We start from the raw sequence: 27,957 nt of genomic DNA, 5'->3' as shown, positions 1-27,957 counted from the left end.
ACCTTTATAACGGAAGCATCCCAAAGTCACATGACAATAATGTGTGACTTTTTTGTCAGAAAATACCCATTGGGAAAAAATTCATTTAATGGCCATGGCATTCACTTAATAACCAGCACAATAATGTCAAAAAAACCCAAAACAAAACGGGTCCAATCACATGAAGCTTCAATTTGTGACCACAGTGATTTATGATTGTAGTTCCAAGCTCCATTATGATCGTAACTCAAGCCGGGGTGGTGCAGCAGGTAGAGGGCTGTACTGCAGGCCACTGAAGCTGACTGTAGATCAGCCGTTCAAATCTCATCCCCAGCTCCAGGTTGACTCAGCCTTCCATCCTTCCGAGGGGGGTCAAATGAGGACCCTGATTGTGGGGGCAAGAGGCTGGCTCTGTTAAGAAGCACTATTGCTAACATGATGTGAGACGCCCTTAGTCTAAGGAGAAGGGCGGCATAAAAATTGAATAAATAAATAATAAATAAATAAGCTAGAGTATCTCTCGTGCCTAAGAAATCTGAAAGAAACTTTTCAAAATATAATTTAATTAAAAAACCTACACATGTTCAAGTGAAGAAAAAGACAAGTCGCGTTCTACATAAAAAATGAATTTATTTCACTTGAAGTTTTTTTACAGGGTTCATGAAGTTACATTGGTTGCTGGTGAAACAGTTAAATCCACACAGCAAATATTTGGAGGCAAACTGAACTAGTTTCATCATTCCGTATTATATATATATACCTGCTGCCAGCGTTCCATTCCAGAAAGCTGGGCACGAGGCCTGCGATCTATCACTCGGCTGAAACGCCTTTTACAACTTGGTCTTCCAAGTTAAAACACAAAAACATGAACAAGAAATGAAAGGTAAAACACATTTCAAGAAGATACAGAGACAGCCAAGCAATGTGCAGGTATATAGGCCATCACCATATTCGTATTCCTATCCTAACATCCTAAGATGCCTTATTGGAAAGGGAGAGGGAACAAGATGGCACAGTGAAACCTAGGAAGGAAGTCTCCCTCGCAGCAGCTGGAGACAAGAGTGAGAATTGAGGCGTCTGCACTGGGTTTATCTACGCCGAGAACTTGATGATTAGTGAACAAAAATAGCTCTTGTATTGCAACGGTTTGAGCAGACTTTGTATCGTTATGTTTTAAAAAACCACAAATTAATCTTATAGTTGTGGCCACAGATATTCACACTAGCATAACTCACAAATTCTTTAGAAATGGTCAAAAAAGGCCAACCTCTTACATTCTCAGATGAACAGCATTCATAAATGAGCTGTTGAATGCACAGTGTGATTTATTTCTTTCAAACATTGTCAATCTTAGGATAGTCACAAAAGGCAGGAAGAAGGAGACAGTAAAAGGAGTCAGGAAAGGGCCCACGTGTCTAGGACCCTTGTCCCTCTGGATCCACGCTTCCTTCAGGGTCTTCATCATTATATATGTTCTCGGCCTACAATAGGAGACGGACAGAGAAAGAGAAGGAATGACTTGGTGGGCAACGCATAGCAGTTCTGAAGGCCACGCTCAGCCATTCCCACTGGAGAGAATCCATGTAGCTCAAAGCAGAACTGCGGTGGCCTTGGTGGCTTGTCTGCAGACTTTCACTAAAATTCACCCTGTTGCCTTGTTTATCCAACAAGTTAACATCAATACATGTTGTAAGCCGCCCTGAGTCTAAGGAGAAGGGCGGCATAAAAATTGAATAAATAAACAAACAAACAAACAAATACGAATTGCAAGGAAACGTCTGCAAACAAGGCACCAGGCTCAGGAAGCACCAAAGCTCCACAATTCTTAATCATGTCACTAACAGGCAACATTTAGCAGCTTCAACATGCAACCTTAAGGGTTCTATTATTCTTTCCTTAAATACTGGTGATAAATTCCTTTGATTACCACAATGGCAGGGATGTCAAACTCGCATCGCCACGGGACCTATTGGGACATTTTCCCTTCATTAAACCAGACACGGACGTGGCCAGCGTGAGATGCATCTGGCCCACAGGCCAGGGGTTTGACAGCCTGGCATTAAGGAAACTTTCAACATGCAAACCCTAGAGTGTCACATTCTGTCTATAGAGACATTGCCATAATATTCCCAATACTGCCATAAAACTCTATGGCCAACATTGCTCATGCAAGAAATGATTAAGAGGTTGCAAACTAACAAAAGTAGTGGAACAGTCGTCACATACGTACCATCTGCCACACCTGCATTATATTGTCTTCTGATACAGAACAAATTACCCACGGTTCATTGGGATTCCAGGAGAAGTCGGATATCTTTGCAGTGTGACCCCCGTGAATGAACTAATATCAGAATCAAGAGAAAGTGACATAAATACACAATAGCAGTGGTGCAAACTATCAGAAATACTCCATAAAACCCAAGAGACTTGCCCATATAAAATGTATTAATTTCTAATACTTACTTCTAAATACACAAGCTTTTAAAAACAGATTCTAGAATACAGTAAAATACCAGCTTAGCAGTAAAGTTGTTGGCGCTTTGCATTTTAAATTACATGGACATAAAAAGTCAACATGTGTAAAATTTATAGCAAGAGCTGAAATTTTAAGCTTCAGAATAATTCCATTTCTTCAAATCACCCAATGGTTTTTCAGAACTTATTCCTCAAAAGCAAAATACTTTATATGATTCTGTAGACTGGAGACAGAGCGTGGAAAATAATTATGAATTATTTCTGTTTGGAAATCAGGACAAACTAAAGTGTACCAGACTGATACAAGCTGGAGAAATGTTGCCTGATTGATCACACTTTTGCACACTCTCAAAAGTAACATGAGCAATCACCATTCGACCAGACACTTCACCTTATTTTACTACCCCTTTTTCTGTTGTGTAGATTTGGAAAGCACATCTCGGGACAAAACAGATCACAACAGAAAGCGGCAAAAGCAAAGTTATTCTGTCAGACAGACTCTGGAATTTTGGGGTAAAAGGTGGAGGGGGGGAATCGTTTCCAAAAGGAAGAGGTAAGAGAGAGATCATTGGAGCAAGATTAAAGTAGGAGGGGTCCTTTTCTTGCAAATGTTTTATTACCCAACTAGGTAACATCACCAGTGCTAGTAAGGAGTGGGGTTTGCTTCATTCTAGTGGCTTGCTCTCTTGAGTGTTGGTAGAGGTGACCTTAGAGGGCCTTTGGCTGGGCTATTTACTGGAGCTTGTTCGCCATGACTGGGCTCATTGTTTGATGTTAATCCTGGAGTAAATCTATGCTCATCTGGATGCTGATGGTTGGTGCAGAGATGTTTTGATCTTTTTGCTCCCTTTTTGGCTTGTTGACTGTCTCTTTTGCACAATATGCAGATATTGTTTGTCTATGTGTCTATTGATGTGCCAGGCTTCTGGGAAGTCCCTAGCAATTTTGCATCTGGCTTGGTGTAGGTCAGTTTCCCAATTGAAAGTATGGTTAATTGTGAAATTAAAGAGCTTTCACCATGCCTTCTGACCGCTGGTTGGTGTCCATGGATGCCCTCTGCCAGTCTCTGCTTGTTCTACCTAGCGGGTGTTGTAGCCATTATACTGCATGTTATAGATGGCTCCTGTTTTTTTCTTCTGGGGCTGCTGGATTTTTAGTTCACTTGGGATGCTTTGAAAGGCTTTAGGATAGATTGTGCACTACGCTGGTTCCATCTGGCTGTAGTAGCCTGCTCTCTGACTGTAGAGTTATAGTTGTAATAGTCTGGCTGTACTCCTGGCTGTAGTCTGAGACGTTCTTAATGTATGTTGGTGTTATTCTTTTTAGGGGTTGTGTTGGTTGAGCTGTATTGGGTTGAGGGGTTGAATTGATTAAAGTGCCCACTTACCAACAATTCAGGTGGACCATCTTCTGCATCCTCAGGAGATTGTTCTTCTCCGATTTTACTAGAAAAGAAGCAGCTGCATTACATAAAAACCATTCCTGATAAAAACTTCTATACATGTCATGAGACTAATTTGATGCTCACCTCAAATCCCAGACATTCAGTCGGCGATCGGTACCACTGGAGGCCAAAATGGTTTCATTATGTGGTGACCACTGAACCTGTGGAGTAAGAGGATGCAAAACACAATGTTGTAGTACAGGCAGTTCTCACTTAATGACAACTTGGTATTTGGTAAAAAAACAAAAAAGCTTAATGGCAAATGAACTATTATGCCCTCCCCTTGAGCAAAAAATTGCATCAACCAAATGTTTGCTTTAATTTTTTTGAATGATCATCTTAAAAACAGCCAACCTGTCAAATGATCAAGAGCAAATCATTCCATATCCATTATGTGAATTACCTGAAATATTTCATCTTTATGTGACTCAAAGGAATGCAGCTTTAGTTTCAGGTTTCGCAGATCCCACAATGCAACAGTCTGTCCGGGAAAATCAAAATGCAGTTTGACAAATTAAAACATTTACCCTTTATTTCATGTATAACAGTCAATATAATGCAAATTGTATGTTCAATACCTCCTCTTCAATAAATAAATAAAAACCCACCCTATGTAATATGCTGATTTAAATAGGAAGACCCCTAAATGGAAACCAAGAATTTAAAGGCAAAGCACTTCATAAAATTCTAATTAGGTACCTTATCGGCTGATCCTGTAGCCAGGATGAACTCGCTGTAAGGATTGAAAGATAAGCAGTTCACTTCAGCAGTGTGAGCATCCACCGAATGGCTTGGTTTGGAAGTGTTGTTTGAACGGGTATCCCAGCTTAAAATAAAAAACAAATTCAGTTTGAGAAACTTCTCATAGGGCAGTAATATATACATCGTTGTAAGTGTAATTGACAAAGCCCTTTTCTCTTTATATAAAAATTCAGTTTGAGATAAAGGATTCTGCTTTGCTTACATCATGAGTTTCTGATCATCAGCAACAGATCCAAAGAGAGATTCGTGGAGCAAATGCCAAGAGACATCCTCCACCACAGCTGTATGGCCAGTGAAGATGGTTTTAGCATCCACCACTTTCCCTTCCTTTGGAACAGCACTTATGTCCCACAAGCAGATAGTCTTAAAACAAGGAGGAGAGAAAACGTGTCTTGTTAGGATAATTTACCTGGCAATTAACACAATAATACGGGGATGTGCTAAGCACATAACTACTCACGTGATCGTCAGATGCACTAAGCAAATGTCCGCTAAGATTTGGATTCCAAGACAAGCCATAGCCTTCTTTTTGATGCCCCCGAAGACGCAGGTCTGGGTTGCACTCCCCAGAAGGATCTACCAAGAAAGCAGTGGCTCAGCAAAAGCACAAATGTAATGAAATATGAATGAGAATGCCCGGAGGGGGCTTCTCCTTTTTTAAAACATTTAACACTAGGTAAATAAGGAAACTTGACTATCTAGTTGAACTACATAATTAAACTGGTACTCAAAATCCTTCCCTAGTAACCGCTATCATATGCATTTCCCATTTGCCTGAATGCATAAATATCACTTTTCAAATAGTGATTATTTGGCATATTATTCTTAAGACTATATTTCCAAACAGGAGGTGAAAGACATGGAAATGGGCAGAAACCTGGTTTAGATGGATGTTTGGTATAATCAAATACAAGAACATCACTGGATGGGGTTTTTGTGGCAATGATGCAAGGATTCTGAGGCATGTAGCGGGCTCTGTTCACTTCTCCTTCGTGGTTGATCTTTATTTCAATCTCAATTTTCCCACTGACAGATCCAAAGCCGCCAAATTCTGGAAATAAAGATAAGGTTTATAAACTCTACTTTGTTGCTTATCAGAGGATATAAATTAAGAACAGAAACAAACTAATGCAATAATGCAATGCAGCAGCCTAAAATACTATTGCTGGTTACTGAACTGTGTTAAAGCAAAAATGCTGACATTTCACATTTATAGTGTTATAATAGTAATATTTTCTATAAGAGCATTATCAATGTTCATTATGCACCTAATGCACACATAACTGAATGATTCTACACCCATTAGTCAAAAAACCAAAACAAGAAATCAGGTACTGCCACAAAGTATACAAAAGATGAAATTAAACAAGCTATAGACCTAACAATAGGTCTAAAATCACAACTAAAAGCTTAATTTTTCTCTTACCTCCCTTTTCACTATCATAATGTGAGGCATCAAACTGGGCATCATCATTGGGGAGCTGAACACTGGCTATGACAAGGTGATTTTGCTCATCAGATGTATGTGTCCCAAGAACTAGCCGGTGAATACTGAAATCTTTGCCTTCCGGTCTGTAATGATATTAAAAAATGAAGATTGGGTTAAAGGGAACAAAAAGCTAGACTGATTAAATAGGGTCAGTGAAACTACAAGGAAAAAGCATCCTCTGAATACTTAATGCACCCAAAATAAGATTATTTTTCTAAGAAAAGCAAGAAAGAGCCAAGAGACCACTCAGATTTCTTCTGCTACAGATCAATCCACTATTGCTCCATGGGAGCCCTACCCCCACCCCCCACCGAATCTGCTTGCAGAAAAGTCTGTTTGCAAAATTGAGCCCAGTATCCAGTACCATTCTACATGCCAAGGCATTACAGAAAAGATACGTGAGAAATAAATTCAAATAATCTTGATTCAACTTAGCATTAAAGTGAATTATATAAAAGTCTGTCCCAAGACTACATGATTCCTGTTTCTTGGCTATACCTACCTTGAAGATTTCACCATTATTTTCCAAGGATGGAGTTATTTTTTCTGCAAAAGCCACATTTTAGATTTTCTTTTTGCCAAACACAACTCATCCGTAATGGTTTAACAAAACTTGTGGAACAAGATTTATTCTGATTTAAAATAAGTTTTACTTTTTGTGCTCACCCATTTGTTATATGTTAATAAACAGTTTCAGAAAAAAAAATTAAAAGTATGGTGAGGACTATTGTGTGCATTTAAGTCTTATCCTCAATATGCATGTGTCAGAACTCAATTCCATCCTATAGAACTACTCTAGCTACTCTTCCAGCATCTTTACTCAGAAGTTTCACCGTGTTCAATATTTATACATACTTAAACTGTAATTCTTAGACAATTACCTGGTGACATCAGGAAGCCACTGAGCAGTCAAGCTGGGCCATTCCAAGGCATGTGTCATTACAAGGTCATAAAGAAAGGGAGTATTTTTCTTCCATATTTTATATTCTTCGTTGATCACTCGCTCTTCCACTGCATCATCAAAGGCAGCTAAAATATAACATCAATGCAATCCAATTAATTTTAGAGTAGCATGAAAAAAAATGTTAGTAAAGCAAACTATTCAGAATTCAAGATAGAATGGAAACAGTTTTTGTGTGTCAGAAAAGTATATTGATGAAAAAAACAAAGGGAACCCTCAAAGAACCCATCCTAGATCTGAATGAATGAAACATTCTCATTGAATACTTTGTTCTGTACAAAGTTGAATGTTCCAAAAACAAAATGAAATTGGGTGTCAATCAGTGTTGTTGCCTAAGTGGACAGTTTGATTTCACAGAATTTTGATTTACTTGGAGTTATATTCTGTTGCTAAAGTGCTCCCTTTATTTCTTTGAGCAGTGTATTTATGTACACTCACAACCTTATCAGGAAATACAATATATATATATAGTATTTAAACATGCAATCCTATATTCATGCATAGACTTTATTATTGACTGGATAATTGTCACACCGGTTTTTTCCCTGGAGTTAGAAATGATTATCCTGGGCATCGATATTAAAGCCCCGCGCCTGCCCGCAGCTCTTTCCACAAGGCAGGCGGAGGCGACCGGAGGGGGAGCCACCTGTCATTTCCCCCTCACGCTCCCAAAGAAAAGCGGATTCTGACGCGCAGGGCAACAAAGCGCTCCCTCCGCCGGGCTCCGGCCTGCGCTCTCTCCTCTCGGCTCTCCAGCGGCGGCCAGGCTTTTCCAGTCCGCAAGCGAGCCGGGCGGAAGGGCCAGGCCTGTCCACGGGGCTCCGGCCATGGCAGCTACCTCCCCCCCCACCGCCCTTCCCCCCCCCGTCAGGAGCCACCCAGGAAGGCCGAGGAAGTGGCGGGCGGCCCATCGGCCCGGAAAGAGCGGCCTGGGCCTTCCCGCCCCGCGGTCGCCGCATCCCCGCTGCTGCCTCGGAGGGCGCCGAGCCGACTCCCGCCGCGCCTCCCACCGGCCTGGGCTCCAACTGCCGGGAAACGGGGGTGGGGGTAGCGCCAAGCCCCCCTGACAGGAAACCATCGTGGAGCCCCCCCGCGCCCTCCCCCCGCCGGTCCCCACCTGAGCCATCGGGCAGCCCGGCCCGCCTCATCCCGCCGCCGCTGAGAGACCCACAAGCGCGGACTTTCCGCCGCGGGGGAAGAGTCGGAGCGGGCGGGCCCAGCGCGCGCGGCGCACCCTATTGGGCGGCGTCTGGGATACGGGGCGGGGCCAGGCCGAGGGCGGCCCGGATTGGACGAAGAGCTCCCCGCCAGGGCGGGAAGAGTGCGGGCGCGGGGCCTGTTCCGGCGGAGCCTTCCCTCCTCGGGAGAGCGCGGCTCGCCTTACCTTCCTTATCCGCCATGTTGGCGACTCGTCGGAGCGGCGAGCGAGGGCGTCGCGGCCGGCTGGCCTGGCTACGCCTCTACCGTTTTGGCGAGGCCGCCGCCGGTTCCTTTGCCCCCCCCCCTCGCTCGCCCGTCGCCTCAGAACCGCAGCCGCGCGCGACGCCTTCGCGCCAACGGCAGCCAATAGCGGCCCCTCACCGCCGCGGCCTCCTCCGCGAATCACGAGCGCGGGAATGGCGGGAGGGGGCGGGGCAGGAAAGACCACAGGCGCGCGCCAGACGCCCTGCCGCCCCCTCCCCCCTCCGCCTCAGCCGCCATTTTCGGCCGCGGTGGGCGGGAGGCTCGGCCGGGCTGGGCTGCTCCTCCTCCTGCGTCCCCTCGCTCGCCTTCCCGGCTGCCAGCGCTTCTCTCTCCCTTTCGGCAGAACCGGCCAGGCAGGAACCCGCCCGGTCGAGCTGCTCTGAGTGAGGCAGAAGCGGGAGCCGCGCCGAGAGGCTCCTCGGGGGCTTCGGGTCGGGCCTGCCGGGACGTGGAGCGGGCCGGGAGTTTGCGGGAGGCCCCGAGGAAGCCTCTCCGGGGGCAGCAGAGCGGCCCGGCCCCATGGCGGACGCCCGGCGGGACTACGACCTGACCGAAGCGCAGCAGGCGGTGGAGGCCAAATACCCGGCCATCCAGAAGAAGTACGAGTGTGAGTCCCGCCCGCGGAGGCAGCTGAGGGGAAAGAACCGGCGCGCGGCCTTCGCCTCCTTTGACTTCTTTTTTCTTTGCTTTCCCTCGGGCTTCGCTCAACTTTAGTCTTCAGCTTTGCTAAAACAATAGGGTTCTATTTCCCAATCTGGGGAAAAAAAATATTGCTGAAATTTTGAATTTCAGGTGATTACTTTAAAAAAATATCTTTACTGAATATTTACATTTAAAACAACAAAGACAAAAGAAAACATCCAAACAAAAACATAACCTGCAAAAGCATTCAACTTTACAATATATGGGCTACTTATCTGAATTTAAGCATCTAACAGTTAACATGTATGTCAGCTCTTCTCCTGACCCTGGTTCCTTACAGCTTATCTATATTTTATTCTACTTTCTTGTAAACTGGGCTTTATGAATTACATGGTTTATATCTCTCTGGGTTACATTGTTTCTCATTACTGTGAATTGGTATTTCAATGGGAGTCAATGGGTGAGTTTAGCAATAGTTTGTCTGCTTGCTTAGTTGACCGTAGTTAAAAGGATTTATAAGATTACTCTTTGCTTTTATTCATTGTCTTTTGGAAGTGTACACAGTGTTAAAGTTTCAATTTTTTTAAACTTAACTAGTCATATCATTCTGTATTGTCCTTTTCCTGGAGTTCCAATGTTAGCTTATTCATCTCTGCTACCTCATGTATTTTAATTATAAAATTTAATATCGAGGGGGTGATTACTTTTTCATTAGCCAATGAAATTCCTTAATTTTGAGGCCTTATTGTGGTTTCTGTGGATTTCACTTTTACTCTGAATTAATTGATTTTATGTATTCTTTTTAAACCATGTTTAGATCTGGATCACACAGCTGACGTGCAGTGAGTATTTTTACCTTGGCATATACTCTAGTAAATGGGGGGGGGGGGCTATGCAACGCCCAGTCTTTCTTTAGTCTTCAGGAAAGAGTTTTTTCTTGCCATAATTCCTCATTAGGAACTCTAATCATAATGGACTCTGAATATGTTAGACCAGCATTTTAGATCTGTCTACAAAGTATTGTATCATGTTAGGCTACTTACTCATCTTGCTCCCTAGGTTGTCCAAGTCCCCGTGTTATATTAAACTGTAAAATTTTATCTTGGTATGGTGTGTTTAATTAGATTTAAGGGACCCTTTATTTATTTATTTATTCAATTTTTATGCCGCCCTTCTCCTTAGACTCAGGGCGGCTTACAACATGTTAGCAATAGCACTTTTTTAACAGAGCTAGGCTATTGCCCCCACAATCTGGGTCCTCATTCTACCTACCTTGGAAGGATGGAAGGCTGAGTCCACCTTGAGCCGGTGATGAGATTTGAACCACTGACCTTCAGATCTACAGTCAGCTTCAGTGGCCTGCAGTACAGCACTCTACCTGCTGTGCCATCCCAGCTCATTTGAGTCCATTAAATTGATTCTATTATAGCTTGGGAAATTTGTGACTGGGTTGTTAGGAGTTAGTCAGGAAATAATGGCTTACAGAAATTATGCTTGGGGAAGGCAGCTCAACTGATAATCATTCTCCAGACTGGAAGCTTTTCCAGTCCCCAATTCTCTGTGTGAAGGGAGGAACCAAATATGGAATTCTAATCTGCAAAACAGGACATGTCCCTAAAATACACATCTTTCCCCAAAGCTCCCAATCTAATGTATGGGTCTGTACTTGTTGGAAGATTACATCATGTAAAAGATTCCTCTGCAGATGGAAGGACAAAGATTTTTCTAAAGAGCCAAATTATTGTGGATATGATTCTTGAGCACATTGAATACAAGCTACAGAATTAAAAAGACAACTATTATTTACTTTCTATTGGCGATCTCAAAATATAAAACATTTACTATTTATCCTGCAAGTGAACTGAAATGCCCTTTCCGATACTGTGGTCTTCAGATTTCTCATCTGTATATTTTATTCTGATGCTGACCACCCTACCAAGCAGAATTCATTCTGATCAACTTGTAGGTTGCATGCTTGGGGTGATACCTTGGAAGAGGCGTTTGAACAATGCGCTATGGCCATGTTTGGGTACATGACATACACGGAGACTGTTGAACCTCTTGACACAGTAAAAGTGGAAGCAGAAGGTAAGGAAGCATTTTTGGAGCCTGGTTTGTCTAACAGCAGTTCCCAGAGGTTTTCCCCCACAACATCTACAGGCAGGAACAACTTTTAAAAAGACTGTCTTCAATTATATGAGCGTTTTTAAAGGACAGAGTATTAGATGAAGATCTGTCAGTCCTCTAGTTCAAAAGAGAGAAAAAAACAAGATTCCAGGACCTCTTCATCAATAATCAGCAACCAGATTTTTATTTTATTTATTATTAAATTTATATTGCCGCCTATTCACCCATGGTGACTCGAGGCGGCTTACAGAATATAAAACCAGATTTAAAACAATAAAAACTAATGAAAAGAATCAAATAATATAGTACAATATAACAAAAACACCTCTTGCCCCCTCCGCAGCAGATCACATGAGCCATTTAATGGACTCCATCCCACTCTGGGTTATCCAGGTCCACTGGCAGAAACAGATCTTCAGAGCCTTCTGTAAGAGTATTAGGCTGTTCTAATCTCTGGGGGAATGATGTCCCAGATAGGAAGCCACCACAGAGAAGGCCCTTCTGGGTCCCACCAGGTGTATCTCCCTCAGGGATCGGATCCACACCATTCCCTCCCTGCTCTGATGGGTCAGGTAGATGTGACTGGCAACAGATGGTCCCTCAGGTAACCTGGTCCCAAGCCACAAAGGGCTTTAAAGGTGACAGTACCTTGAATTGCACCTGGAAGCAAATCGACATTCAATGCAGCTTCTGCAGGAGAGGCGATACATGTGCACACGCTGGTCTGCACAAAACCATGTTGGCGCTGCATTTTGCACCAACTGGAGCTTCTGGATCAGGGGTCCCCAACCACCGGGCCGTGGACCAGTACCGGGCCGCGGGGCATGTTGCACCGGTCCATGGAGTCAGCAGCTGCCAGTCCTCCTGCCGCCGCCCCCTCCCTCCAGTGCTTCATCTCCCGCTGGGAAAGAGGCCTCGGGAGGCAGGTTCTGCCGGCCACAGGGCGATGGACGGGACAGAGGAGCGGGAAGGAGCGGGAGGCTCAAGCCTCTTTTGGCTTCTGCCGTGGCACGCCTTTGCGTTTTTGGCTGGGGGGGGAGGCAGGAGGGCTGGCCTGACCCCCTCCCTCCAGCGCTTCACCTGCCGCCGGGCAAGAGGGTTTGGGAGGCAGGTTCTGCCGGCCACAGGGCGATGGCGGGAAAGAGGGGCGGGAAGGACCAGCACCCCCATGCTTAATCCCGCCCCCAACCACACCCCTTTCCGCCCCCACCGGGCCATAGAAAAATTGCCTTGCTGAAACTGGTCCCTGGTGGAAAAAACGTTGGGGACCACTGTTCTGGATGATTGGATGGACAATCAGTAGGCAGAAAATTTAACTTTCTTTGCATTCAGTCCATGACAACAAGCACAAAAAAGAATGTTTTAGCATAGTTAAGTCTGCTAGAGAATAATGAGCCCTCCCAGAATGGTTCACACAAAGGTTTCCTCTCATATCCTTTGCCAGCCTAGAGCTGTTTGGATGAGGATCAGATGTGTTTGGGCAGGGAAGAGTTTTGCTTTGAAAAACCACCCGAGGTTTCTCTTATATATTTTTCCATAGGACATGACATGCACTCGCTTCTCTTCAATTTCCTTAATGAGTGGCTCTATAAATTCAGTGCTGAGGAGTTTTTCATACCCAGAGTGAGTATTTTTTTAAATTTATTTATTTATTTGTTTATTTGTTTATTTATGTATGTTATTAGATTTGTATGCCGCCCCTCTCCGTAGACTCGGAGATTATTGAGATCATCTATTCTTACAGCACTGAGGTAGAGTGAGACTGCAACTCCTGGCCAATGAGAAAATCTAAAGAGCAGGAATGTATTTTGTTAAGGTCCCGCTGGTTGCATTCTTCTTGTGAATCAGGGATTTTTATAATATCAAGTTAGATTATGTGAGCTGTTCAAGATGCTGGAGCAGACTAGAACATCAATTTGTAGGCTGTAAGAAGTTACTGCTTTAGGAGTAAATAATAATAATAATAATAATAATAATAATAATAATAATAATAATAATAATAAAATTTATTAGATTTGTTTGCCGCCCCTCTCCGAAGACTCTTGCACCTTGATGTATGTAGAAAGTGGGGAATTGTTCTGTTTGGGTTAAGAATCCTGCTACTTGGAGTTGTTACTCGAGCTTGTGAAGCCTGCGAAGGTGTATAGATTTCGTACTAAGGTTAAATTCCCCCGCTGTTTATAGGAGGTGAAAGTGCTTCACATTGACCGAATGAATTTCAAGATACGATCTATTGGGTAAGTGAAATTATCCAATTTAAAATAGAAGAGTTGAAGTTCTAAAATGGAAAGACTTTGTGGCTTTCTTGGAGGATTCTGCAAAGTGTCTGTATGGCTACTAGGCATCATCTCTCTGCCAGGTTCCTTGTTCACCATGATTTCTCATGAACTTTGAGGAAAGAAAATGCACTCCATTGGGATCAAATTTGTCTGCCTTTGAATCTGCGTTCCACTTTTCTGGATTTATTTATTTATTTATTGGATTTGTATGCCGCCCCTCTTCGGAGACTCGGGGCGGCTAACAGCAACAATAAAAACAATGTACAATAGCAATCTGATGTTAAAAACGATTAAAAACCCATTAATATAAAACCCAAACATACATACATGCATACCATGCATAGAATTGTAAAGGCCTAGGGGGAAAGAGGATCTCAATTCCCCCATGCCTGAATGCAGAGGTGGGTTTTATGAAAGGCAAGGAGGGTGGGGGCAATTCTAATCTCTGGGGGGAGTTGGTTCCAGAGGGCCGGGGCCGCCACAGAGAAGGCTGTTCCCCTGGGTCCCGCCAAGCGATATTGTTTAGTTGACGGGACCCGGAGAAGATCCACTCTGTGGGACCTAACTGGTCGCTGGGATTCATGCAGCAGAAGGCGGTCCCAGAGATAATCTGGATTGGTGGCGGGGGGGGGAGGGGAGAAGAGGGGCTGGTTTTGTGTGAGGTGCAGGCACGCATGCTGGCACAGAATGTGACACAAGTGGAATTGCGAGTGTGTGTACCAGCCCCTCATACACATGGACCAGTTGCAAATAGGCCTCAGCCCGATAATGGGCTGTGACCCCCAAGTTGGGGGACTCCTGCTCTAAATGATCCAGGAGGCTTCCCCCTCCCTTGGCAATCTTCTAACGGTTGCTTTCCTTTATTTTCCAGGTGGGGAGAAGAATTCTCTTTGCAGAAGCATCCCCAGGTATGCTCTAAGAAGCTTCAACCTAGTTATGGTGGGCTAGTGAATCAGAGTCGAATCTGGCTTGGTTGAGAGTCCTCCTGGGTGGCAGAAAAACAACCCTTGCATCCTTTGGCCAAAGGCTCATCATTTGTATCCTCCACATAACATTCATTGTAAACTTCCAGCTGAAAGGACATTGACTCAAATAATTGCGAACAGATTTCCCTGAAAATGGCAGCTTGGAAAAAAACAAGCGCTGAGGTGGTTGGGTTCACACATTTCCCTAAGTCAGGATCTGCAAGTTTAAACACTCAGGAGCCACTTGAACCTCTTCCCCCAGCCCCCCTCCAAAAAAGGTGGGTGGTGTGGCCAACTCCATGTCCCTCACTCCTACCTAGTCACGTGAGCCCCCTAGCCAGACATTAGGGCAGAGACTCCACCAGGGACCCCAGAACCCTTCTCTCTCTCCCTCTCTATCTTGGTTAAACATGGTTTATTGACTTAACAAGTTATGGACTGTTTTCCCTTTGTTCATCTCAGGGGACAGAAGTCAAAGCAATCACGTACTCAGCTATGCAGGTCCTGGAAGAAGGAAAACCAGAGGTTTTTGTCATAATCGATATTTAGACAAAGGCCACTGTGCTGGACCGGTCCTCTGCATCCATCCCCTGCGGCCACAGGAGGATCCCAGAAACCCCAAAGGCCACGAGAAAGAAGCTCCAGGTGCAGATTCAGGCCGCAGCCATTGAGAAGGTAATTGGCAGTGAAAGCCAAAGAAGAGATTGTTAAAGGTTTCGTGACGAGCTTCTCCATGGAAATGAACTAGGATTAATTATTTTCTTGTTTTATTTTTGCTATTTCCTCCACTTCCCCCCTTGGGGAATATGTTGACTATCCATTTGTTTTTGGCACCGACTGCAGCCATTCAGTTACACTGAGTTCCCCCCCACCCCCCCGCCCTTCCCACTTCTGTAGATGTGTCCTCGTGCAGCCCTCCCCCAGCCACGCGTTCTGTGATCAGGTGGCCGTGAAAGGAAGGCTTGCGTCTTCTGCTCTCCTGGGTCCACGCTCTCGTAGCCTCCGTGGCTGCTTCCAGCTGTGTGGCGAGAGCGCATCAGCACTGGCGCCATTACGGTTTGCATGGATGAGAAGTTCCCGAGAAGATCTGCTGTTCACACTGTTGCAGATCTTACAGCGTGGTTAAAACAAACCGTCCACAGATATTACAGAGAACATATAAGTTGCATTGAAGAGATAATTCTTGACTTCTGACCGTTCATTTAATGACAGTTCAAAGTTATGACGGGCTCAGAAAAAGTCTTTGCAGTTAGGAGCATCACACCATGGTCATGGGATTGCATGATTGACGTTTGCCATCTTTCCAGCCAGTTTCTGACAAGCAGTGCCCGTTGTGGAAGCTGGGTCTCAACTGCGGTGGCTACAAAATTGGGTCCAAATACCGGATGACTTGCTTTAAAACCACACTGACTTACGACAGAAATTCCAACCCTGGTTGTGATAGTCAGTCGAGGACTGACAATCTAAATGTCCAAGGCAAAATCAGAGCTACGGTGGCCTTGCTAAAACTAAGAAATGTCTTAGTATGGAATAACACGTAAAGAATGTTGATTGCTTCGCCCTCTGTGGTGGAGAACTGGGTTGCCGAGCATGAGCTGCGTGTTTGAGGTCTTCCCAAAGTGGTGCTGAGGCCGAGGGCCACTTCAAGAACTCTTGCCCGTTTTGGGGAGATGGTTGTCATGTTAGGAAGTCCAGACGGGGCCCGTGTGCAGCTTCGGGGCTGATGAGGGCAAATTGATGAGATGCTGTGTTCCTCTGGTTGTGACTGCTGCCTTGTGGATGCGACCCCACATCTCTGATTGTGACTCCACTGGCCTCGTGGATGCCTCCGCAAGCCTTTGTGCGCCTTTGTGGCTACAATGTTCAGGGTTGGTCTCATCGCCCCAGATGGTTCATTTCCAGAGGTTTGGAGGTTCCTGCAGGGGCCATCGGGCACAGTGTGCGTGGGCTGCTTTGAGCATCGGTGCATTGATGGCCACTCTGCCCGCCTCCCATTTTTTTCCCAGGAGCTGCTGAAGCAACCACACTGAGTGGGCTCCGAGAAGCCTGGGTCCCCGTGGAAGCTGCTCCTGGGGGTTTCCCTTGCAGCCCAGCAGACCGTCCAGCAGTTTTGCCTGACATCCTTTTGGTCTGCCTGGCTCACTTCCCACTTCTGGGTCGGAGTTTTAGTTCTGGGTTCAAGTGTGACTTGCGTCATGACTGAGCACATTGAACAACTAGAGTGGAGGCTGGTTTATGCGGCTGCTCTTGAAGTTGGCCCAGGCAAAAGGGCAGTAAGGTTTCTAGCGAGGTTGAAAGGTGCAGACAGAGAAGTGGGCAGTCTGGTCAGAGGAAATTAATTCCTTCCTTCTAAAGTAGGGCAATCTATTCTTTATCTGGGCGTTGGGTTGCCTTGTCTATCCTGGGAGATTTTCAATGTCTTGAGCTGGTTTTCTTTCCTATGGTTAAGAAGCTGCCATTCATCAACCTTCTCAAAGGGAAAGCAGCACTGCGTCCCAGCCTCTACCTCAGTCTAGTCTGAAGGGCTTGTGGGGGCAATGGTCCTCTGCAGCCTTCAGCTTCTTTCTAAGGGTTGGCCGTTAGCTGGGGGGCCAGGAGGGAGAAGAATGCACGTGACGGGGGGGGGGGCACGGATGGCATTTCCCCCTCTTAGAGCCCCACAATAATCAGGCACTAGAATAAAACAGGGCACAGATTCTTGCCCGATTACTGTGCCAACCAATGTCTGAATAATCGAGGGTAAGAAAACTTTTGAACAGGGTCGTTTTATTGTTTCCTGTATTGCTATGCTTTGTTTAATGATTGGACTATGATTGTTTATATTTTAATTTGAATCACATTACAAATAAATATACTTTGTCTGCTTTCTCATACAAAATGGTCTCCTGAATGGTTTAGTGTGGATTGTGCCTCGTGGGAATCACCTCGTGCATCTAATATTACAGCAGCCCCAGGAAAAGCCACAACTTGGCAGTGCCTGCTGAATAAGTTAGGGCGGCTAATTCAACAAGTCATATTTTAAGCATACTTTAAAGAGGAATCCAAGTTTTGTGAAGATAACACTGGGAGGAACCAGGAGCATGAGACCAATGTATTTCTATGATACCAATATTTGCACCAATCACAAGTGACTAGCAAGCGTCTTCCTGGTTTACAGCTCAGAACATCCCCCTCCACCAATAGGAGAGGGGAGAAGAGCCTGGTTTTTGTCCTTGGCGTTGGTGTCTCTTGGGGAGAAACAAGGACCCTCTCGTCCCTGGTCCACCCCAGAAGGAAATGCAATGCGCCCTTAGGGCCTTTCCTGTGCATTTTCAAGTCTAGGCATTTCTCTGGGAATCTGCCGTGTGTGGCTCTGAGTGGCCACTTTCATAAAATGAAGCTCCAGGAGCCATAAAATGATGAGAGGCGGTGTCATTTGGCCAGTTAGATCAAGCTACCTTTAAAATGTCCTTGTTATGTCCAGATGCGTTACAGGTCAGAGGTGGGCTGCGAAGGGGGAATGAGGAGGTGTGCTCGCCCCCATGGCTCTGAGTGCGAGCAATTCTGCGACTGCACCTGGGCAGTTTTTTTCTGTTTAATTGCTTCAATAAGAGAGAGAGAAAAACAAAAAGCACAACTGGAAAAAGGAGACCACAAAACAGGGCCTGTAAGTTTGGGGGAGAAGCCATCGCAACGACGTGTGTCGCCCAAGAGTGTTGAGCTACATGAGAAAATACAGGCGAGTGCCTCTCACAACCCTGCATGTTGGTGCAGTGCCACATTTCCACAAAGTCAGGGAAGTGAACATGTGTGAACGCAGTCAGCGTGAGGAAAAGCTGCACTGCCCCCCGTGTGCTCCAGTGATGGATTTGAAAAGTGTCACTTCTTCTACCAGACCTGCCAAAAGGGCCACTGAAAAGAGATTTGGGAATCGAAAGCTGGTTTTGAAAATGTAACTGCTTTTAATAAACGATGCGTTGGAGAAAGTGCATGCTGGCTGAAGGATTGTGAATTATTGTCCACTTACATTCCTTGGGATCTACTGGCCGCGTTTCTAAGATAACACATAGCTGGGTTTACTTTCCGTGGCTGAAACACGGCTAAACCTTTTCATATTGGTGTTTACAAAACTCTTATAGTTGCAAAAAATTTAATTCAGTAACTGAATTACTATGAAGTTGTTCACTTTTATTTTGAAGGGCTTCCCACTTCTGTAAAAGGATTAAAAGGACAATTTTATATTATCAAAAGTTATCACGGTTGTCGCTGTTTACAAATAATTGTTCATACATCGCGCCCTCTTGAAACGAAGGCCTCGTTATGCAATAAAATAAGTGATGCCCGGGAGTAGCTAAATTCAGAAGAGACACAATGGCATGTCCGTCACTGCATGCAGTCGACCCTAAGCCGGGGAAAGCCTTTGGGGCAGAGGGCATTTGAACCCTGGGCCGGCAGGCAGGCTGGGCGTCAACATTCAAGACAAGGAGTGATATATAACGTAACCGGAGGAGGGAGGGGAGACTCTATTCACCATTGGTCCTTCAGGCCTACCTGATATTGGGCTTTACATCTTTTTCCTCGGCTTCGTCGTCACTGTCATCTACTTGCTGGATCACCAGATCGGACGAGCCGTCCTCTACAATCTCCACATCGGATCGATTGTCTTCGCTGTAGTTCCAGTTGGAATCCTTGTCGTCTTCCAGGGGGAACTCCGGGGGAGGCTCGGTGTCTAAGTCAATGCGGATGCTGTCGATCCCGGCTTCAGAGAGGCATTCGTTGCAAAGTCTGTAGCGCCTCGTCCCTTCCTGGACCACCTGGCCTGTCATTTCGGTGACGTGGCGCTTGCATTTTCTGCAGATGGGTTTGCAAGCTTGGTGGATCTGCGGTGGTGGGAGGAGGGACATGACCAGAAGGTTCTTAGATGGAAACAGAATTGTGTGGCAGTACCAAGTAATATACCCTCCTTACTGAGAGAATGGCTCATAAGAACCTAAGAAGAGCCCTGCTGGAACAGGCCAAAGCCCATTGTGTCCCACAGTGGCCCACCAATTGTCCATGGGGATCTTGAGCAGAAAGAGAAGGCAAAATCCTTCTTTTCCCTTGACCCCCAACAAATGATACCCAAAAGGGAATCCTGCCTCCCTCAACCAACATAGAGGTGGCACATGGACATCCGTTTCAATAACCACCTATGATACCCTTGGCATCCCTGAATCTGTCTAGTCCTGCCTTGAAGCTATCCAGGCTGACAGCTGTCATGACCTCTTCTGGAAGTGAATTCCATAAATCAAAGACCCTCTGGGTGACTCAGTTACATTTAGTCCTAAATTAAATCCATTTAACCTAGAAAAGACTTTATTTTATTTATATTTGTCCTACAAGTATAGAATTATAGTTTGTATTCACATAACAAAGTATAAAGAGATTATAAAAAGGATAATAAAAGGACAGGGACAGTGGGCACAATGGTGCACTTATGCACACCCCTTACAGACCTCTTAGAAAAGGGGAGAGGTCAACAATAGATAATTTAAGGTTGAAGATTTTGCAGTTAATGGAAGAAACAACAGAGTCAGGTAGTGAGTTCCAGGCATTGATCACTCATTTGCTGAAGTCATATTCTCTGCAGTCATGTTTGAAGTGATTTACATTTAGTTTGTACCTATTAGGGCTCTTGTGTTGTTGTTGAAGGTGAAGTACTGTAGTCACCAACAGGAAGGACGTTATGGTGTATGATCATAAGATCATACACCATAACGTAAAAACTGGACATAACTATTGTTTGAATACGATGGGAGGTTTAAAAAAGGGCACTGAATCATTTTCTCTGTGATTGTGAAGAAGATTATATGAAACTGTTTATAACATCAGTGTCAAGCTGGTGCAGATGTTGGGGATAAATTAGCTTGCCAGATGAGTTGAGGGAAAGATCAGAAGCAAGGGGAGAAAATATTATTTTACTGAAAGAGTAGTGGATGCTTGGAACAAACTTCCAGCAGACATGGTTAGTAAATCCACAGTCACTGAATTGAAACCTGCCTGGGATAAACATCGATCCATCCTAAGATAAAATACAGGAAATAGTCTAAGGGCAGACGAGATGGACCAGGAGGTCTTTTTCTGCCGTCAGTCTTCTGGGTTTCTATGGATCAAGCTCCCATTGTATTGCTATTTGCTATTTAAGATCAAGTCACTTTTCTCGGGCTTTAGAATTAACGTTTCAGCTGAAACATACAAAATGGGATTCTTAAAGAAGCTGCATTGTAGCTGGTGAGCCTGGAGGACACATGCGTGGTCCATTGTGTTTCACTACAAGTCTCAGAATTCCTAGTTAGCCTCTGTGTGTGCGTGCAAAGGTGTCATTTTAAAGCAACACCCACACACCCACAAAAAGAAGTAGGAAGCCTACCGTCCGAAAGTGGCTGCTCAAGTGGTCCAGCCGGCTGAACCTTTTCCCGCAGGCTTCGCATGGGTACGGCCGCTCTCCCGTGTGGCAGCGAAGGTGTCGCTTCAGATCCGCTTTCCGCTTCACCACGTGGGTGCAGAAGGGGCACTTGAACCTCATCCGGGGCAGGTCATCTGCAATACAAAGCAGTCCCTTCAGCTGCCAGACCGACTGGCCAGAGGGGCAATACTGGTCACCCAACGGCTTTGGAAGGCACATGGGAAAAGCATTTGGCAACCTTGGCAACTTTAACCCCTGTGGACTCCCGGGATTCCCCAGCCAGCAACTCTGGGAGTCAAAATCCGCAGGTGTAAAACGTTACCAACACCTGCTTGGCAGCTGCTATAAAGTGTTCAAAGTGGTTGACCTTTAAGTGCTTATTTGGTCGCACCTCGTTACAGTGAGCAGACATGACTTTCAGCCAGAGGTGGGCTGCTAAGTTGGGACGGTGAGGTGTGCTCACCCCTGGGGCTCTGAGTGCTAGCGGAGTCCAGCACAATTCTGCGACTGCACCTGGGCAGGTAGCAGAATCACACACGGAGACGCAGGTGTGCCCGTGTTTCAGCACATTTTTTTGCTTCCACACACAATTCCACAATATTTATTATTGTTGTTGTTGTTATTATTATTCAAACTTCAATGACCCTGGCATAAACCAGTACAGGTGGGCCCAGTAGTGACCGGCACCTTTGGGTGCTGTGCCAAAAGACCTCAGCCAGCATTTGAAACAATAAACATTGACAAAAACACAATCTGTCAGCTGCAAAAGGCCACCGTAGTTGGATCTGCACACATCATATAAAATACATCACATAGTCCTAGAAGCTTGGGAAGTGTTCGACTTGTGATACTGTGATACGAAATCAAGCGTATCAGTCTCGTTTGCTGTGCATTGCTGTTTTTTGTGAATAAAATAATAATAATATCAAAAGGTGCAATACAAATGTAAATAGCTGTTGGTTGTCTAGCATCAGTTGCTGAAGTTGGGGGCTGCAGGGAGAAGCCGATGGCATTCCTGAATGATGCCACACTAGTCAACTGGACTAACCTACGTGACCCATTCAGACCCTCTTCTCTCCTTCTATGTGGGCTAAAGAGCTGGGCTGCCCAAGACAGTGGGCGGACACTCAGCTGGGGAAGACACAACTTCTAGAGTTTATTTCTCTTGAATAAAATAAACGCTGAATTGTGAATAGCTCGTGTGAGTTACATGAAAACCCTCTTTAGAACAAATGCAGCTAGGACACACTCCATGGGTTGCCCAGCTGGGCAGCTGGATGCAACATCTGGTCCACTTGAGCAAAGGATCAAAGAAAGCAGAGTTGTGTCTTTCACTCAGGCAGCCTTTTCTAATAACGGTAGGGGAGGGTCTGCTTCTGGCAGCAAACTGTCTTGGTCAAGCAGTGCCAAACAGCATTTGGGAATGACCTACAGGGACCAAGGAAAGAGATGCTGCCCAGGGAAGGGCCGGAGAAGAGCAGGGGGAGCCTCCGGCGGCTTCACCACCAGAGGAGGAAACTGAGGAAGGACCCACCCTAATGGACCAATCAGCTAAAAGCGGCAGTAGGAAGTTTCTACCCTCAGACTTTCAAGACTTTTACAATAAAGCAGAATCGGCTCTTTGGCCCCATTTCCTGTCTGGTTTACCCAGGAGGGCTAACACGTCACTACGCCAGCTGACCATCTGCTGGGGCCAGTCCCAACCGGATGGGATTCACTCTGTGGTCAACATGCCCCCAAAGCCCTGCCTCACACCACCCCCTGAGCAAAGAGAGCGAAAAGGCGACTCTGGATTGAAACCTCTGCTAAAGCTCCGTTTCCATAATCCACCCAGTCCTGCACAGCACTCAGCAAACATTTGTGGTGCCTCCCCTGGAACCTTCATGAGAACTAGCAGTTCAAAGGGACCCATGCCTTTAATTCCCCACCCCTGACTGAGCTCCTTCCAAAGCCTGGGGCCTCGGTGGCACAGCGGTTAGAGTGCAGTACTGCAGGCTACTTCTGCTGATCACCGGCTGCCAGCAGTTTGGCAGATCGAATCTCACCAGGCTCCAGGTTGACTCAGCCCTCCATCTTTCCAAGGTGGGTCAAATGAGGCCCCAGATTGTTGGGGACAATAAGGCTGGTTGTGTAAACTGCTTAGAGAGGGCGGAAGCGGGGTATTAGCCTAAATTCTGCCCTGGTAGGGAAGGGAGTGTAGTGCCCAGGCCCTTACCCTCAGCCCAATTCCCCATGACCCCCAAGACGGAGGGCATGCTGGAGTACTGCTCTTCGGCTTTGGAAGACTTGGACTTGCTGGCCGAATGGGGCAATTCGTGCTCGTGCTGGGGCACAGCCAGCCCCCTCGCGACGGCGTCTGAGCCCTGCCCATACTGGTAGCCAGTGGGACAGGAATCCCCTTCCGAGTCCACCTGGAGCTCCTCTTCAGACGGAGAGGCGTGGCTCGGCGGCTCAGCAGCCCGGTCGTCCAGCTTGTTGGCCTTGTAGGGGGGCCCGTCCGCAGGCTGTCCCATCCCCAAGTGCCTGCCCTTCTTCAGGGACTCCTGCCGTGGGTCGTGTTTGGAGAGAGGCTGGGCGGCTCTTGGGGTGGACGGGTAGTAGCTGAAATTGGTCCAGGAGTTGCTGTTGACGACGCAGGTCCCTCGGTCAGGGCTCAGGTGGGAGTGTGGGGGGCTGGACTCTGCTCTCCAGCCAGCACTGTACAGGCACAAGCGCTCCACCCCGTTGGAGCTGACCTCCTTGTCCGAGAGGCTGAAGTAGCGGTCCTTCTCCTTCTCGCTGATGTCCAGAGAGGACTTGATGAACGTCTTGCAGACGCTGATGACGTCGGTCATCTGCAGGAAGCTGGCGGCCGACATAACCTCGATCACATTCTGGCCGGTGAGGGAGAGCTTGCCCGAATATACAAAATCCAGAATGACCGAAAAGGTCTCCGGGGAAAAGGCCTGGAAGGTGGCGGTGGTGGGCTGGCCGGCCTCCTTGGAGCACTGGGAGAGGAGCATCTTGAAGTAGCCGCTGCTGGCAAAGAGCACGTTGCGGTGGGCTCGGAAGACCTTCCCCTCCACCAGGATGGTGCAGTCGCAGAAGAGGTCCTGCTGGCGCTGCTCGTTTAGCTGCTGCAGGAGGTGCGACTGGTGGGAAGAAATCTCCATTCTGGAGCCGGGCGGCACAGTGGACGCTGCAAAAGAGCACAGGGAGGGACTCTTTACACACCCACAGCGACTGCAATGCTTTCAAGAGGAAGCTATATTCAGACCTTGCGATACACCCATTCATTCGTTGATTTCTATGGCTATTTGTGTATTTGTTCTCAACCTGGGGGTCTGGACCCCTTTGGAGGTCAAATGACCGTTTCACAGGGGTCACCTAAGGCCATAGGAAAAGACAAATTTCCCATTGTGTTAGGAACTAAAACTTCTATTCTGGTGCCTTGGGATGTATTTTTACAATCCGACCAATCAGGCGTTCACAGTGGGTGTGTCCCTCTGACCTTCCTGCCAATCAGTTTAAAGCTATGTTGGGAGAACTGCTGCTAGACTTATGGCTGGGGGTCACCACAACATGAGCAACTGTATTAAGGGGTTGCGGCACTAGAAAGGTTGAGAACCACTGGTGTAGGGTGTCCTGTTGAGTAGGGGGTTGGACTAGATGACCTACAAGATCCCTTCCAACTCTGTTAATCTGTAATCAATACTCTCCACCTGGGCTGGTATAAGATGGATGGACTTCAGTTCCCAGAATTCCCCAGCCAGGCTCCCAGGATTCATTTTGCTTACCCCACTGTGGGAGATGATAGTTATTTAGACTGTTCTGGGATTAGTTTTTAATGCTGACGGGGGGAAGTCTGGGAGTTGAAATCCTCCTAACGTAAAGTTGTTTTGAGGTTGAGAAACACAACAAGTATTAGCAACAATTCTTCAGGTTTCAGTCAAGTGCGCACACACAGCTCTGCCCCTGCTCTGCTAGGGAGCATGAACCCATTGCAGTGGCTTCTGTGGGGCACCTACTTATATTTCTTTATAAGATTATCAACTGCCTCCATTCTGAAAGTCTTCCGCCATTATAAAAGTCCAGTTTAGACAGCAGTGGCTGCGCTGGACTCCAGGGTTACTGTGCTGAAACACAGGCACACCTGCGTGTCCAGGTGCAGTAGCAGAATTGCGCTGGACTCCGCTAGCACTCAGAGCCACAGGGGCGAGTGCACCTCACCATTCCACCTTAGCAGCCCATCTCTGGTTACAGGATGCTGCCTGTGCAAAATTCAAAATGCCACCAACCAGGTTGTGATCAGGCAGCTTCAATGGTTGTTATTATTATTATTATTATTATTATTATTTAGATTTGTATGCTGCACATGGATGGATAGATTACACAAATTCGCCTCGGGCCTTTCATTGAAATCTGATGCTTCTTAGAGCTGAGGGGCTTGGGTGGGGGTGCCATTCTCCATTCCTGGGCTTTCGGCTGCTGGCATCTTCCCTTCTTTCCACCTTCCAGGGGCCTTTTGCCACGACCCCAGTGTTTCCCAACCTTGGCAACTTGAAGACATTTGGCTGGGGAATTCTGGAAGTTGAAGTCCAAATGTCTTCAAGTTGCCACGGTTGGGAAGCCAGTCTTTCCGCCAAGGCTTGGGCTCCTTGCCCTGCCCGCCCGAAGTCCTTTGGGGTCGGGCGGCCCAGAAGTCGAATAAATGAATGCCAAGCGGCCGCTCCGGTGGCCTCCCGCGGGCGAAGCCGGTTCCCTCAGGCGGCCATGGGGCACCGCGTCTCGCCCGCTCCAGCCCCCAGCGGCTGGGCGTCCCCCGCTGAGGCGATCCGGGCAGCATCTCCGGCGGCGCCTTCAGGGCCGGGGCCGCGCGAGGGGGCACTGCCCGCCCGCCGCTCTTTCCTGTCAGGCCCGAGGGGCCCCGGCAGGGCGCAGCGTGGTCCGGCGGGGGCCAAAGCGCCTGGGCGGGCGGAGGGGCGCGGCGCGCATCCCGCAATTTGCTTGGCGCCGGGAAGGGCAGCGGGAGGCGGCGGGGCATCCGGAGGTCCCCCGCCCTTGAGGTGCGCCCGCAAGGCGGCCCAGCGCCCCCACCCCAGGTGCTCCCGCGCCGCCACCGAACAAGGCAGCCCTGCCGAAGAGGGAGCGCGGCGACGGCGTGTGGGCAGAGGGCCCGTCAGTGGTTGGGCGCGCTTCCGAATTGGCTGCCCGGCCATCGGGAGCCCCGGCAGCCCCCAAGGCAGCGGCGCCCCTGCGGAAGCCCCGGGAGGCTCCAGGGGGGGAACCCCGCCCTCACTGGCTCGCGTCCCCCCCGGCGCTGGGGACGATGCGGCAGCCCCCGCCCTCCAGGCCGTCGGCCCGCTCGCTCGGTGCCCGGTTGGGGGGCGTCCCCGGCGCCCGGCCGGCAGAACCGCGCCCGGCAGTACCGCCCGCGCCGCCCTTTGTTGCGAGAAGCGAGCGCCGCGCCCGGGGCGGCCACAGCAGCAAATGGCGCCCGCTCGTCCGCTCGCTCCCTCGCTCGTCCGCCCCCCGGGGGCGATGGGGGCGCCGGGCGGGCGAGGCAGAGGCCCCGGAGCGCCCTCAGCCCACCCGACGCCTGGCTCTGCTGGGGACTTACCGCTGGACGGAGGCTGGGCGGCTGCGGCTGGGGGGGCGGGCGGGCGGGCGCTGGGAGGCGAAGGGAGGGCGTCTGGGGCTCCGCCGCCCCGCAGCCCGGCCGGAGAGAAACAAAGGTGGCTGCTGCTGACGTGGAGCGGCGGCGGCGAGAGGTGCCCGAGGGCCGGGGACACAATTAAAGGGGCAACGCAGCGAGCGCGGCAGGAGCCAAGCGCGCACAACGCTCTCCGCCCGCCCGGCCGCGCGCGCCCCTCCTCGCCGCCTCAGCCCCGCCGGGCGCCCCCCGCCGACGCCCCGCCCGCCCTGGCGCCCGTCCGGCTGGCGCTGCCCTCCCCGCCGCCCCCGGAACGCCCGCCGGGCCCCCTCGGGACAGGACCTCCCCACGCCCGCAGTTTCCCGGGCCGCCCGTCGGCAGCGGGCCGGCGGAGGCTGATGTCCGGCCGGGGCTCCGGACCGAGTGAGACGAGCTGGCCCCGAGGAGGCGTCCGGCCTCACGCCCCCTCTGGCCGGGTCCAAACGGCGGCGGAATAACGGGCCGGAGCGCTGCCGGCGGGGCCAAGCTCTGAGGGAAAGAGACTGAACAGGGCCCGTGCGAGGAGCAGCCGCGTGGGTCGAAGCGCCTCGGTGCCGGCTGAAACTGACGAATGGCCGAGGCAGCTACAGCACCCCGAGAGCCCCCGGGGCTTCTGCGCGGTCCCTTTCCGGGCTTTTCTGGAAAGCCCCGGAGGCCATTCGGTCCCCCCGCCGCCCGGAGCTGTTCCGACCGCCGCCCGGCCGTCATTCCCTCCTTCTGGCTGTCCCGCAAAGATTACCCGGCTGGATCGCAGCAAAAGTGCCTTTCGATAACATCTGTGTGTGTTTTATTTACTGAGAGGAAGCCTCAACTTTGCCCAAGGAGGATTAATACCATTCAGAACTTTAATTAGGTTAATACAACTTCCTAATCGCCAAGTCCTCATTGAGAAACAGCTGGCTGTCATCCGCTCCAGTTGAGGGGCAACAACGGAGCATCACTGCTCTCCCCACTCACATACTAGAGCAGCGTTTCCCAACCTTGACAACTTGAAGATATTTGGCTCAAGTTCATAAGTAGAACATGGTTCTTGAGAAGAGGCAAAAAAATCTTGAACACTCGGTTCTTATCTAGAAAAGTTCTGAAGTGGAGGTGCCCCTGTATAATAGAATTTAGCATTTGGAGGCGGTGTGTCCTCACAGGGAAGCGAAAGGCAACACAATTCCATGAAACAGAAATGGGATGAGCAAAATAACCCGCTTAGTTTTGGCCAGAAAGGGAGTGTTGATAAGAATTCTCTCCTCTTTGCCCTGATATAAATAAGCTTCATTTACT

At 48.1% G+C, this 27,957-nt stretch overlaps 3 protein-coding genes across 7 annotated transcripts; 1 reads left to right on the top strand and 2 right to left on the bottom strand.

Moving 5' to 3' along the window:
- Positions 1-589: 589 nt before the first annotated feature.
- RBBP4 (RB binding protein 4, chromatin remodeling factor) lies at positions 590-8,824 on the bottom strand. 2 transcript variants are annotated; one of them, XM_070764870.1, is made up of 12 exons: positions 8,495-8,824; positions 7,031-7,178; positions 6,087-6,232; positions 5,538-5,711; positions 5,121-5,236; positions 4,863-5,023; positions 4,598-4,724; positions 4,302-4,379; positions 3,983-4,059; positions 3,842-3,899; positions 2,210-2,320; positions 590-1,460 (listed from the first exon to the last, which is right to left on the bottom strand). In XM_070764870.1, the coding sequence occupies exons 1-12, from the start codon at positions 8,508-8,510 to the stop codon at positions 1,395-1,397; spliced, it is 1,278 nt and encodes a 425-aa protein (XP_070620971.1). In that variant the 5' UTR covers positions 8,511-8,824; the 3' UTR covers positions 590-1,394. The 2 variants fall into 2 exon arrangements, with proteins under 2 accessions (XP_070620971.1, XP_070620970.1); XM_070764869.1 differs by lacking the exon at positions 8,495-8,824 and adding an exon at positions 8,228-8,352.
- Positions 8,417-17,465, top strand: ZBTB8OS (zinc finger and BTB domain containing 8 opposite strand). 3 transcript variants are annotated; one of them, XM_070764871.1, is made up of 7 exons: positions 8,417-9,181; positions 10,034-10,058; positions 11,183-11,304; positions 12,884-12,966; positions 13,528-13,580; positions 14,494-14,530; positions 15,050-17,465. In XM_070764871.1, the coding sequence occupies exons 1-7, from the start codon at positions 9,094-9,096 to the stop codon at positions 15,134-15,136; spliced, it is 495 nt and encodes a 164-aa protein (XP_070620972.1). In that variant the 5' UTR covers positions 8,417-9,093; the 3' UTR covers positions 15,137-17,465. The 3 variants fall into 3 exon arrangements, with proteins under 3 accessions (XP_070620972.1, XP_070620974.1, XP_070620975.1); XM_070764873.1 differs by having other exon boundaries at positions 8,738-9,366; XM_070764874.1 differs by having other exon boundaries at positions 9,114-9,173.
- ZBTB8A (zinc finger and BTB domain containing 8A) lies at positions 9,252-26,774 on the bottom strand. Of its 2 annotated transcripts, none has more exons than XM_070764867.1 (5): positions 26,611-26,672; positions 23,227-24,189; positions 20,976-21,145; positions 19,118-19,446; positions 9,252-9,328 (listed from the first exon to the last, which is right to left on the bottom strand). In XM_070764867.1, the coding sequence occupies exons 2-5, from the start codon at positions 24,161-24,163 to the stop codon at positions 9,301-9,303; spliced, it is 1,464 nt and encodes a 487-aa protein (XP_070620968.1). In that variant the 5' UTR covers positions 24,164-24,189; positions 26,611-26,672; the 3' UTR covers positions 9,252-9,300. The 2 variants fall into 2 exon arrangements, with proteins under 2 accessions (XP_070620968.1, XP_070620969.1); XM_070764868.1 differs by lacking the exon at positions 9,252-9,328 and adding an exon at positions 18,632-18,777 and having other exon boundaries at positions 26,611-26,774.
- Between the last annotated feature and the right edge of the window lie 1,183 nt (positions 26,775-27,957).

This window comes from Erythrolamprus reginae, chromosome 11 (assembly GCF_031021105.1).
Source record: "Erythrolamprus reginae isolate rEryReg1 chromosome 11, rEryReg1.hap1, whole genome shotgun sequence".
Lineage (NCBI taxonomy): Eukaryota > Metazoa > Chordata > Lepidosauria > Squamata > Dipsadidae > Erythrolamprus > Erythrolamprus reginae.
This window is presented reverse-complemented; position numbering and strand designations above follow the sequence as displayed.